General features: G+C 38.1%; 1 protein-coding gene across 7 annotated transcripts in view; it reads right to left on the bottom strand.

Moving 5' to 3' along the window:
* PRR16 (proline rich 16) overlaps positions 1–12,398 on the bottom strand; it is a 478,303-nt gene that overhangs the window by 100,359 nt on the left and 365,546 nt on the right. For 5 of the 7 annotated variants that reach the window (XM_014844075.3, XM_070517546.1, XM_070517548.1 and 2 more), the window contains one exon: positions 4,870–9,020. In XM_014844075.3, coding sequence (XP_014699561.2) covers positions 8,265–9,020 — 756 coding nt within the window. In that variant the 3' untranslated portion in view covers positions 4,870–8,264. Of the gene's footprint in view, positions 1–4,869; positions 9,021–9,944; positions 9,998–12,398 lie in introns of those variants that run through there. The other 2 variants (XM_070517549.1, XR_001398541.3) reach the window with 2 other exon arrangements.

A 12,398-nucleotide genomic window follows, 5' to 3' on the forward strand; every position in this document is an offset into this window, starting at 1 on the left:
TTACTCTATTGTGTGGCTTGATGAGCTTGATGAGCTTAATGAGTGGTGCTAGGCCCGCACCTGGGATCCGAACCTGCGAACCCTGGGCCGCGGAAACAGTGAGTGAACTTAACCACTATGTTACCAGGCCGGCCCTGGCATTCTCTTTTTTAAACAGAAGCTTGATGAATCAATATCTTATTTGAACAAACATTTTAAGAAGATTTATAGAGGCCTAATAGTGTTAGACTTTAATTATTTTGACAAATTGTATTCTAAATGAATTTACTCATGTGCTCTTAAAGACTATCATAAATAATTAAAATTAAGCTATACTTGTCAAAACAGTTTAATAAACTGCTTTTCTGTTGCCATCACCTCCGAATTCTATCCTGCTCATTTTCTGACTTGCTAATTCACAAAATTTAATAAATGAGACTTCTACATATGAACTGGCAAGTTTCTAAGAAAATCATTAGGCTGACTTGATAATACTAACTACAAACACATCTAAGTAAAATAATTACTTTATAAATGAGATGAATCATTAGCATTAACCTAGACAAATACAAGTCAATCCTCCAGATTAAAAGGAACATAGATAATTCGGCAAGAAGTATCACAAATTGATGACGTTGATTTGCACTTGTTTGAGGTCTTACTGTTTATAAGCTACTTTCATATTCATTACCTCCTTAGGCCTTATCACAATATGTTGGAAGGTGGTCCCCTTAAGAGGAGAAACCCAGAGAAAAGTGTTAGGGAATTGGGTGGTGGTGGGGATCTTTAAGTGTATCAATGTTACTATAGTAGAAATGAAAGGTGTAAAACCAGGTAATTTGGATAACAAGTACAGGACCAAGACCTTGTGAAGGAATAGACAAAATAAAGCAAGAGAAATGCATATCTTTTCTATTTTCTCAGTGACCACTGAGAGATGAGAGCTGAAAAGGAGTTGGAGTTTGAGCAACTAAACGAAGCAGAAGATATGACTGAGCTGAATTATATGTGGAACAAACTCTGTGTCAGCAGAAGAGCTTTCATCCCACACAAATAACAAAATCAAATTTAAAACAAAACATAGAGTAAATGGTAATTAGCTATGCTGCCATAGCTAGTCTACTAAGCTCCAACCTACAGGATGCTGTAAGGAAGAGTTTGGGAGGTGTTTCTGACATGTGCAAAGAATAAGCTGGAATGATTTGGTGATTCTGAGTCTTCAATAGCTCTGAAGGCTGCAGACTTGTTGAATCCTGAAGTTGCCTCTCCATGTTGCCTCATCCATTTTACCTTTCAGTATTGCCACCTAGGAAAGAGCTTAGGGGCCGGCCTGGTGGTGCAGCAGTTAAATTCACATGTTCTGCTTTGGTGGCCCGGGGTTCACCGGTTTGGATCCCGGGTGTGGACATGGTGCCACTTGGCAGGCCATGCTGTGGTAGGCGCCCCACATGTAAAGTAGAGGAGGATGGGCACGGATGTTAGCTCAGGGCCAGGCTTCCTCAGCAAAAAGAGGAGGACTGGCAGCAGTTAGCTCAATGCTAATCTTCCTAAAAAAAGATAAATAAAATAAAGGAAAGAGCTGAACTATAGTCCTGATGCCTTAGAAGTGCATTTGAGGTTTGGGTAATTGCAGTATCCTTCTCTTGATACTACTATCTTCTTGCCCCTTACATATAAAGGATGATTGAGTGAGCCCAGAATATACAAGGGGAGGAGGATAATGACTCAAGAGCCATACTAAGTAGGAAAGAGTGGCATCATTATCTTCATTTTAAAGCAAGCCTCAGACCTGGTTAAGCAATTTGACCAGGAACACTTGGGAGTTGGAGAAATTGAGACTCAAATCCAAGCCTTCCGGTTTCAAATTTATACTTTTATCTGAATGTCCTGCCCTCTGAATTAATATTATAAATACGTATGTCATACTTTACATCAGCAATGACCTAAATTTCTATAGGAGCATTTCATATTTCTTTGACTATTCTGGAAATAAGTACATGTCTTCAAATTAGGTTTATCTATCCTTATGGGGATAATTATTCATATAGTAAACTAATTTACTGATAAAAATATTTATTTAGAAATTTGACTAATGAAAATTCAGTATGCAATTCTAAAATGTTGAACTATAAAATGTAGGTTGGTGTGTATCCTCAGAGAGAATGTCAACATGGTAGGAAAAGGCAAACTCATCACTCATCTTAGTAAATGCTGTCAATTCCCTCCACCAAGTTGTTAGCAGGGCTGTTGTTAGATTCACTTCTTTCCTCTCCACCTCCGTCTAAAACAAGATGGCATCCTAATTTATGATGGGATTAAATGAATATCAGGTAATATGAAAAGGAAAGGAAAGGAAGTCTAGAATAGTTTATAATATATTCAAATTATAGACACACCAAAAAATTACCCCTTTGGAAGCAGTGATGGCATGATTGGCGCTCACCCATATGCTGATCTCTGTTTCTTTCTGGGCATATGGGGACTTCAGGCAGGGCCATGTGATTAGTTTTGGCCAACGATGCATGGAGGGGCTGAGGTGAAAACACAGGAAGGAGTCTCCGGTCACCCCTTCCTCTGTTGTGGTGGTCCTGGAAGAGGACTCTTAGCCAGATGGTGGTCCCCCACAATTAATACAGTCTGTATTGCTGAATGACTGCCTGAGGGACTCCTGCCCGGAAAGTCTCCTGGACTCAGGGTGAACTTTAAGTGAGCAAGAAATAACTCAGATGCCTCTGACATACTGGGGTTGTCTGCTACTGCAGCATGGACTAGTCTATCTTGGCATTCAGAAATATGCTTATTTTTCTCTTATTTTATACCTTCCAACAACTTTCAGTGAAGTGATGACTTTCAACTCTACAGATGACCTGCACAAAATGCAGGGGTGTGCTTTAGGCAGTCTGAAAGGCGGTGAAGAACTTGGGCTGTGGGTGCTGACTGCCTGCCTTACAATTCTGGCTTACCCATTTCCTGGCTCTACAATCTTGGGCAGCAGGTCTCCAGTGCCATAGTTTCCTCATTTGTAAAACGTAGATAAAACTAGTGTCTAAGACATCAGGTTGTTATGATGGAAAATGATGTCATGAGGGAAAAATTACGCATACAAAACACGTACAAGAGTGTTTGGCATAAAATAAACCCTTAATAAGAGTTAGATATCATATGTCTTGTCAACATCAACCTTAACCCACTTGAGGGCACACATTGTTTCATTTAGTTGGTCCAAAATTCTCTTTGGTGGTTAGGACAACTGACAACTACACTATCAACCAGTGGAAAATCATGTCTATATTCTAATAACAAAAGGACAGAAATGCTCTTATTAGAGAGAGCTCGAATGCACTGGTTGGTCAGAGGTTCCATAGAGTGGATCTAATGCTATTTTTAGCTCTAGGAGTCAATGTCAAACAGATGAAATTCACAAATGAAATACCAGTAATGAAAGTAATACATTCAGGGCTAAATGGCATTAATACTATGAAATCCGAACTTCTTAGGGAAAAGAAACCAAAATAATAGACAGCCTTTGAACTCAGAGGAAAAAACTGACAGGTGAAGTCGCTGGTATAATACATGAGAAAAAGAAGCTTGCATTATTCAGCAGCTCATTCATTTTAGACAGTAAATTGCCTGAAATCCCTTTTCATAGTCTGCAAATATCAAACATATTAAGAATGTCAAAACAACATTAGGTAACCCCTTTCAAGCGTCAAAATAACTGCTCAGAATAAAGGAAAGATTTGCAAAGTTCAGGGCTATGAATAACACAATTAAATGGTGATGTGGGGAAAAAATTATGGGGAGTCATGCTGCCACTAAAATGCCAGCCCAGTCACTTACTCAAGAGTTGATTTTGGCAAAATACTGCAACTCAGGTCCTGGATTTCTCCACTTGTAAATCAGGATAATAATAACTATTTTATACATTCATATGAGTCTTATAGAAATTCCAATGTATGTAAAGTTTCAGAAAGCAGTTAATAATATTAGCTTACTTATCTTTGATCAGTCTAGAAGTCATAAAATATAAGCAATATTTCCTCTTTTTATTTTCCCTTGGCTTTTACACAATTCTATACCCCACAATGATTTAACCACATTTTAAAGAGAGGGTTATTTGCAAAGCTTCTTTATGTTCCACTTTAGTTTTTTCCAAAAAGACCAGAACGATAAATCTAAGTGCTTCTAAGGAAATGACACCCTACATAATTGCTACTCCACTAAGATATGGCTAAACACAGTTTTTTATGTTCAACACTGCTGTCTGCCCTAATGGTGGTATCACATCTGTCATTATTTCAGAATCAGGCAACTTGAACGATTGTAAAACTCCAAAATGTTTAGTCTAAAAATTTAGATACAGTGCCACAGCTACAAATTGATCCAAAAAACATCATGTGGTTTTGTGATAGTGTCTAGTAATCATCACATTCTGTGCACTTTACCTAATTATGTGATATGGATTTTCTGGAACTTCTTTGCTCATAAATCATTTTCTCACTTAGAATGTACCAATCATCAATATGTACCAAAGTACATTATAGTGCATTCTTTTGCTACAAATTTCAGTGTACACTATAGTAAAATGTTCTACCAACAGAGAATTGGGAGAAAGAAACTGGATCAGAACAATTCTAAGACTTGACATTGCGTTATTGCATATATTCTATGGGAAAAAAATCTGTCAAGGCAGTGATTCATGACTTGATTACACCATTCCCAGTGTAATTACACATGGAACTACTCAGGCTTTTCTTCATGGAGCATCCAAAAAGAGCTATAATTAGAACCTGTAGATAAAAGGTCTTGCATGGTTCCAGAGACTGTGTGGCTGCTGATCTTGGTCATGCTAAAAGCAAGTTACTCATCTGTCCAAAGAAAGCCATATAATACAATGCCTTATTCTTTTATTTATTAAATAATTAGATGCAGGTATAATTCAAACACAAGACTTTTTAGGTTAATTAAACCACTTAAGATAATAGTGGACATTTTTTTTCTAGAATATTATTGACCGAATCAGGGGAGGTATGAATATAACAATATCAAATTGCAAGAGTCAGAAACTTCTCTTTTTGCATGCTCTGTACTTTTGAGCAGATATTTTATGTTCAGCTTAAGCATAACCTAAAAAATATCAGTTTTCTTTCTTTTTGTAACTGCCATAACTACTGGGAGATGGTCAATTGTTATTTTCTTTTCACCTTTCATGGGCAGAGATACAATAACTTCCCATCACAAAAATGGGACAATCTTTGTCCAAACTAACAATACAAACCTTTCCTATTCCAATTTAGTTAACGGATACTACAGTTTTTGAAATCCATGTTCCACCTTTCACTATGAATGGATGTTGTCATAAGCAGTATTACCATTTTACATTCTGTAGGAACATCAGCTTCAAAGGAGTATGGAGGCTAGCCCTGTGGTACACTACTTTACATGTGAATAAAAGTGTTCAAATGCATATTGTGAAAAAAGATCCTGCCCTTAAGGCTTTGAGGAAAGCATTTCCTCTTTGGAATCTTTAGGAAGAGGAAACGTATACCATATTTTATGATATTTTAATGGATAATGTGCAGAGCTTGCACTCCAGAATTTAAATTTTGAAAGCCATGATGGCTGATTACAAAAATGCACTGCCACTTATGACACTTTAATTACAAGCTTCCAGGCAAATATTATGACAGTTTATGTTAATTGCTTTCCATGTTTTACAAGTCTACATATATTTAAAGACATAACTAAGTTCCAGTGAATGTTGCAAAATGATCAGTTGGGCAAAAAACCTATTGGCCCAATATATTCCATACATTAATGAAAACAAATAAAGCAACATGGAGCAAATAAACTCAAAAGAAAGTCCCAACACTATTGTAATCTAACACTTAATGTGGAGTATATACTAAATAAACTGTAATAGGAGAAGAAGATCAATAACTATAACTTTTTCGGGTTGAGATTTAACTAAGCTTTCCATGCCAATAGTTACTTATAACTGTGCTGAATAAAAACAGGTGTTGTAGTTTTGGCATATGTACTAATCAAACTTAAAAAGATGGTCTTTCAAGGGGCAGTCTATACTTTGAGGAAGAGAAATGGATTTGAACCTCAGAGGCTGTGTCTAGGTATCTGGCTCAGTGTCCTTATTCAACCAGCTTAAATCATTCAACTTATTCAACTTGTTTTTTTGCAAATAAGTTATGTACTTTGTGGATAATGTGTGGTTACTAAGAAGGTCTATCTTGAGATACAGAGTGGTTCCCAGACATCGACAAGGGTCAGCATCTCAAACTATAAGGTAATTATTAGGTCACAGTAACCAGCTGTGGAAGGAAGATGGGCTGACGGGAGAAAACTGCATGTTTTCTGAGATCATTTATAATAGCAAAAGGTCTAACACTGGATGGACATTTGAAAGGAAGTATTATTTAAATCTAGAAAGATGATGAAACCGTGAGTTTATTTACATCAAACTTAAATGGATGTACTAAAAAGTTAAGAATACATTATTTTGATATTAAAAAAAATCAATTATTTGTTTACCTGGCTCATTTATAAAACATACTGATCATACAGTTAATAAATTTCAGATTATAGCCTTTCTTAATTATTGGTCTTAAGTTTTTTAACTTTCTGAAAAGTTGGATTTATTCTGCTTGCATTACCTTCATGTCCAAGACAAACAGAACAAAAATCACACTGAGTAAATTTTTAACATGACATCTCTATTTTATACCCATTTGATTGTTCCTTTAAAAAATAAAGCCTGTATTCTTTCTGTTATTCTGCCTAAAACATACTATCATCTCTTAACAGGAAGCAGTTTAAAAACAGTATTCCAAATCACCATGATCCAGCTTGAAAAAGGCAAGAAAGAAATACGATTGAAACTACTTCCCTGTAGTGGCAAAAATTAAAGTTTTGAGATCAAAAGTCAAATAGTCAGGAAGATTACAGACGCTTTATTAAGTTTCAGAACAAACAAATTTCCACCAACGTCGATTCCTCTACTCTTGCCACTTAATGGACCAATTTTGTTCAGGCATGCACCTGTCATCATGATTTGTGGGCAGATAAACTAATTTCTATCCCCAGGGCAAGACATGTGCTCAGTCCAAATCACGGTGGTTGGGAAGTGACCTTGGTCCATAGGTAGGTCAGTGACCTAAGTTGGCACATTAGACTGAAGAGAAGGACTTCTATTTGATGCTAGGAGGAAAGGATTTCCTCTTTCTTTTATAGAATAACAAAGAAGCCTGGCATATTTCAACTCCGAGGAGAATCAGCTTAGGCTAATGCTATGTACTGTTCCAGAAGCATCTTTATTTTCCCCTATGGTTATCCTATAAATGGGGATTCTCTCAGAGTTAGGGAGCCTGCTGATGCAGGAGCCAAAACATTCCACCACTAGAGTGCACTGGTTTCTGGTGTGTCCCGGAGGAATGCTGAGCGTGAGGAGGGTCTGTAGGGGTTGGCAATGTAGGGGGCATTCAGTAGATGGTCCCTAAGGTACCCAAATAGAGGAATATAATATGAAATGTGTCAAGTTCTATTTATGACCTGGATTATGATATTTAATTTAGAAAATTTTGAGGTACACTCACTGTGATCTTCTACCCATTTTGATGAACATTACCATGGGATGAAATGAACCACTGCTTCATTTTAATTCTGAGAAACATTTGGTTTTGCCATTATTTACTATAGTTTATTGACATATGATATTTCCACAGACCAAAATATTTCATTACATGTATAGCTGAACATATAATCGTAATTGTATAGTATAGAAAATAAACTTTTTGGTATTATCCTCAGAATTTAATAATGCAAAACTAGTGACAAATATCTTTAGAAAAAATAATAAAATAGTCCTTCAGTATTAAAATTTCTTATTAAAAAGCACTAAGTCAAAGTTAAGAGGATGACATTATTAATGCATAGATGAGTTAGGCATGAACAAAATAAATCTAATCCCATCTCTTATAGTAAATCAAAATATTTGATATCTACAGGTCACAATTTGTCATAGGTCAACTGAGAAAACAATATATTCAGCCATTTCAGTATTCTGTAGTTTTTTATGATGCAACTTTTTAAATAATGTATACCTAGGATACAACCATACTGCATACTTACCAGGTGATTTTTATGCCACTTTGCTGAACGTAGGATTAATATATTTGGGCTTTTTATTGCTTGAATAGAAAGTGCTCATTATTTATTATTTTATGTTTATAATATAGAAATTAAAAAAAAAAAGTTTTTTTAAATGGCATACATCACACTGTTGTAGTGGTTGATTTCCTCAAGATCGTCTTCTGTGGTTTTGGTGCAGTGGGAGGAGGCACAGTTGCAGGTCTGAGAGGGGGGAAGCTGTTACTGTGGCTGATTCCCAGTCCCCCATTTTCTAGTGGAAAAGGAGGGAGATGGGGTGGAGGGGGGAGCAGAGGGCCTTGGTGAGGAAGCTTTCCTTGCAGGTGGACAGGTTCACTATGTAAGTGGATCTCCCTGTTTTTTATGTTATACCGGGTGTCACAGTCAGGACAATAGCCATGGTACTGCACTTTTTCATTAAACCGAACTCGTTCCCGAGGTCCTGCCTGGGGACAGCTGTCTTTTTCAGGTCTATGCGTCAGAGGCTGCACTGGAGCCTTGTCCAAATTACTACTAGGTATGAAGCAGATGTCTCCATTTGGAATCTTGTTGGGTGCCCCAGGTAAGCCTCCATTGCGCAGAAGGGTGCCATTGGTCTTTACAGGATTGACAGTTGGCGCCACTCTTTGGGGCTCTTCACGCTTCACAGGTGTCAACCGTGGAGGAGGTGGTGGAGGGTTTGGCTTTCTCAGGACTGTGAGGATAGCAGAAGGGTGTGCTGGGGGTTTAATGAGAGGTGCGTTGGCCTGCACTTTGATCTTCTCTATGCTGGAGGCCGTGGTGCCACTGGAGCTGCTATTTAGGGTGTCCGTTTTGGAGCTGTCAGTCATCTCATCCTCCAGCTGTAGGTCAGAGGTCAGGGTGTCAATCTGGTCAACCACCTGGTGAAAAGGATAAGGTAATTGTGTTGAGGAATGACCCAAAGCAAAATATACTAGAGACAATGTCTTCCTGTCTAGCTTTAATCTACAACGGGAGCCCTGACACTGAATTGTGTATCCCATCGCCGCTTAATGTTTGCATTCAATAAATTTACAGAATAGCTATCACAAGAGTGCCAACTGTTTGATAATCTAATGATGTCACATGCCTAGAATATAATAAACAAGTTAAGTATAAATTCTATTCCTGACTCTGTTATACCCACCAAAGATAAAATCCTAATGCAGAAATATAAGTGATTTTTAAAACAAGAGGAAAGGAATTTCCCTCTGCTTAGCATGCAGAAAGCTACAGGAGAATATTAATCTTATGCTAAAAATGAGAAAAAGCCAGATAATCCGCAAAACTCATAACTTTTCTTGAGACCATCAGAGAACTGAGATCACAAGGTCACCAAATGAACTGAACTGCAGAGTTTCAAACCCTCTGAGGACAGAGAGAACACAGCGACTGTTTCACCTTTGGCCAGTCACAGGGAAAGAGGCAGCCTTTCAACAAAGAGAATAAAGATAACAGCTAAAACTATAATGAATAATTAAAGGCAGAGTATGTGCTATCACAACAATTTAGAATCCCCAGGAGCCAGACACAATGTAGGCTGTCCTCACGCGCTGCCTCTTTTCCACAGGCCTCTCGTGTGAGAGACTGAGGGCACGGCACAGACTGGAAAGAGTCCCTCCTGGGCACACAGGCTGCCTCTTCCCAGACCCTTCTCTCTTACAAAACAGAACCCTTAAGCAGGAGGGGAGTGGCAAGGTAACCTCTAAGCCACAATGATCTCCTGCTTCTAGGAAAGGGCAGAAGCAAAAGCTGTCTAATCTTGGGGAAGGGGATAGAAAATTCTCTTGGATTCAGCAACTTACACTACAGATTCTTTAGCACTTTGGGGAGGGACCCACGTCACACCACTCGAGACCTGCCACAGACACAAGGCAGAGACAGGGCATCAAATCAGGGTGTCAGGGCCATGAGACCATGATGTAGGTCTGACCCCAAGTGAAGGAAGTAGTTGTGAAGACAGGAAATATGCGCGGAAGCATCTTAGGCAATTCAGTTCTAAAGAATGTTTTTGGCAAGGCCACTGGGGAGTCTTAGAATTAAACCCGCCCGTCAAAGGAATCTTGCATTGCCGTAACAGGCTTTTCTCTCCCCTAGTCAGTCACTGTCTGCGGGCAGCTAGTCGGAAGCATGATCTTGGCTCAAACGTTGGATTTCAGAGTATAGTACTTGGGCCCTCGATCATTTTGATTCCCTGCAGTAAGAGATCTTGGAGGCCATTCTCATGGCTGCCATACACGCACCATTGTATATCTACATGAAGATAGAAAAGTTACGGATTACTTTAAAAATTATTTATTTTTTGTATGGAGATAGTTCTCTTTATTTCACATATTTCCATAGGTAGATTTTCCCCTCCTCTCTTACTCAGGCCCAAGTTTGTTCAAAGGTGAGGTTGGCTCTTTAACACAAGGTGGCAGGATTGGGCTCAAAATGAAAACAACATCAGCATCCACGAGTTAGGGGAGATTTAGATTTTACTTCTTTCTCGTGAGGGTCTTAAGCGACTGGTTCATGCTAATGCTACCAGAGTTCACCCTTCTGTTTTGGCCCAATATATCTTAAGTCCATTCACTTCTCTCAATTTTCATTTCTTTGATTCTACTCTGAGACACCATTACTTACCATACGGGCCACCTAGAGTCTTACTTCCCCTCTCAGTTCTCAGGGATCTTTCTAAAACAGAAACATGTTCTTGCCAACTCCCTGCCTAAAACCTTTTAATGCCTGTTCATTTATCCTGGGATAAAGATCAATTCTTAACACAGTCTCAAAGGTCCTATATAGTCTCACTCAGTGATGTGCTGGTAAGTGTTTAACAACTGGTTCCTAAGGGTACAAAGAAGTCCTGATTTGAAGAGTTTGCCACTTTCCATGGTGTAAATTCCCACCGTGGTTGATTTCAAGTTAATAAATGCATTTCAATAAATGTGAGGTTGGGAAGAAGTGTGCAGTAGCACACCATTATAAAGTGTTCCCACCACATCTACAGATACACATAACCTCAGGAGCACAAGTAATAGTAAAATGTAGTAAAATAAGAATGACTAAGAATAATTAGAAAGTCTTTATTTTTAATGTAATTTATTTAATTGTAAGTTTATATAGTTTTGTTTTCAATAACAGTTGTTTAATAACTGGCTCACAATTTCTGAAAACATAATAATTGGCCCTCGGTAGCCAGTACAAGCCAGGATATCATTGTCTCTCACTCTTAAATAACTTCTCATTCTCAACTCTAATAAGTTTCCCTTTTCCTTTCTGTTCTGAACCCTCTTTGGCCTTCTTTTAGACCCTCATAATTGTTAGTTTGCTTCCTGTCACAAGCCATTTGCACATTCTAACTTCTGTTCTTCAAATGTTCTGACCTCGCCTCTTTGTCTAATTAACACCTACTCATCTTTAAAATCTTAGTTCAGGAGTCACTTCTGAACTAAGCCTTCCCCATTCTACTACAAATTCCCTTATAGGTCAAGTTAACTTGTCAAATAGTCACAGGAACTTTATTGCTTTCATTCAAAGCATTCACATAATTTGTGATTATATGTTTAACAGTAGCGTGAGCATCGGAATAATATTTCCTCTCTAATCTTAGTGAGATCAGTGACCTTGTTTGTTTATACTATTATATCCTAAAGGCCTAATGTGGTGAATAACACTCAACAGGAGCTCAACTAATACTTGTTAAATAAATGCATTGAGAGTTATTTCTTTGGGTTGTATGTGAGCAAAAGCATTTTCTTCCCTAGTTGATTTTTGAAGGTGTTATTACTTTAAAAAGTCATAATTCCTCAGTTATTCAAGAATAAAATGAAGAAAAAAGGGATTTATTCATAAACAATCCACACAGTTGGTGGTACATTCTCTAACTCTAGGCCGGATATCATAGAAATTAAAGTGGGAGAACACCTAAAGAGTAGGAGAGAGAGATGGGCAGTCTTGGCTCATGGGTACTCTGTCCTATTTAGCCTGAAAAGGTTATCTACTCTCAGCCTTTTATCATATTAAATATCTGCAGCAAAGGAGAGAAAGCTGGTCTACTGTCAGGAGAGTAAAGCTGATGTTCAGAGATGACTAAGCACAGCTGGGGTCCCTGATGGTTCCACAGTACCTGGCTGGTTTCAGTCTCTCCATTATTATTTCCTGACTATCTACAACATGCCAACAGAACAAAAAACAAAAACAAACAAAATATCGTCCTCATGGAGCAGGATTAGATACTCAAATAACTAAAAGCACAACTGCTCCGGGTGCTCTGA

Source organism: Equus asinus, chromosome 9 (genome assembly GCF_041296235.1).
Source record: "Equus asinus isolate D_3611 breed Donkey chromosome 9, EquAss-T2T_v2, whole genome shotgun sequence".
Classification (NCBI taxonomy): domain Eukaryota; kingdom Metazoa; phylum Chordata; class Mammalia; order Perissodactyla; family Equidae; genus Equus; species Equus asinus.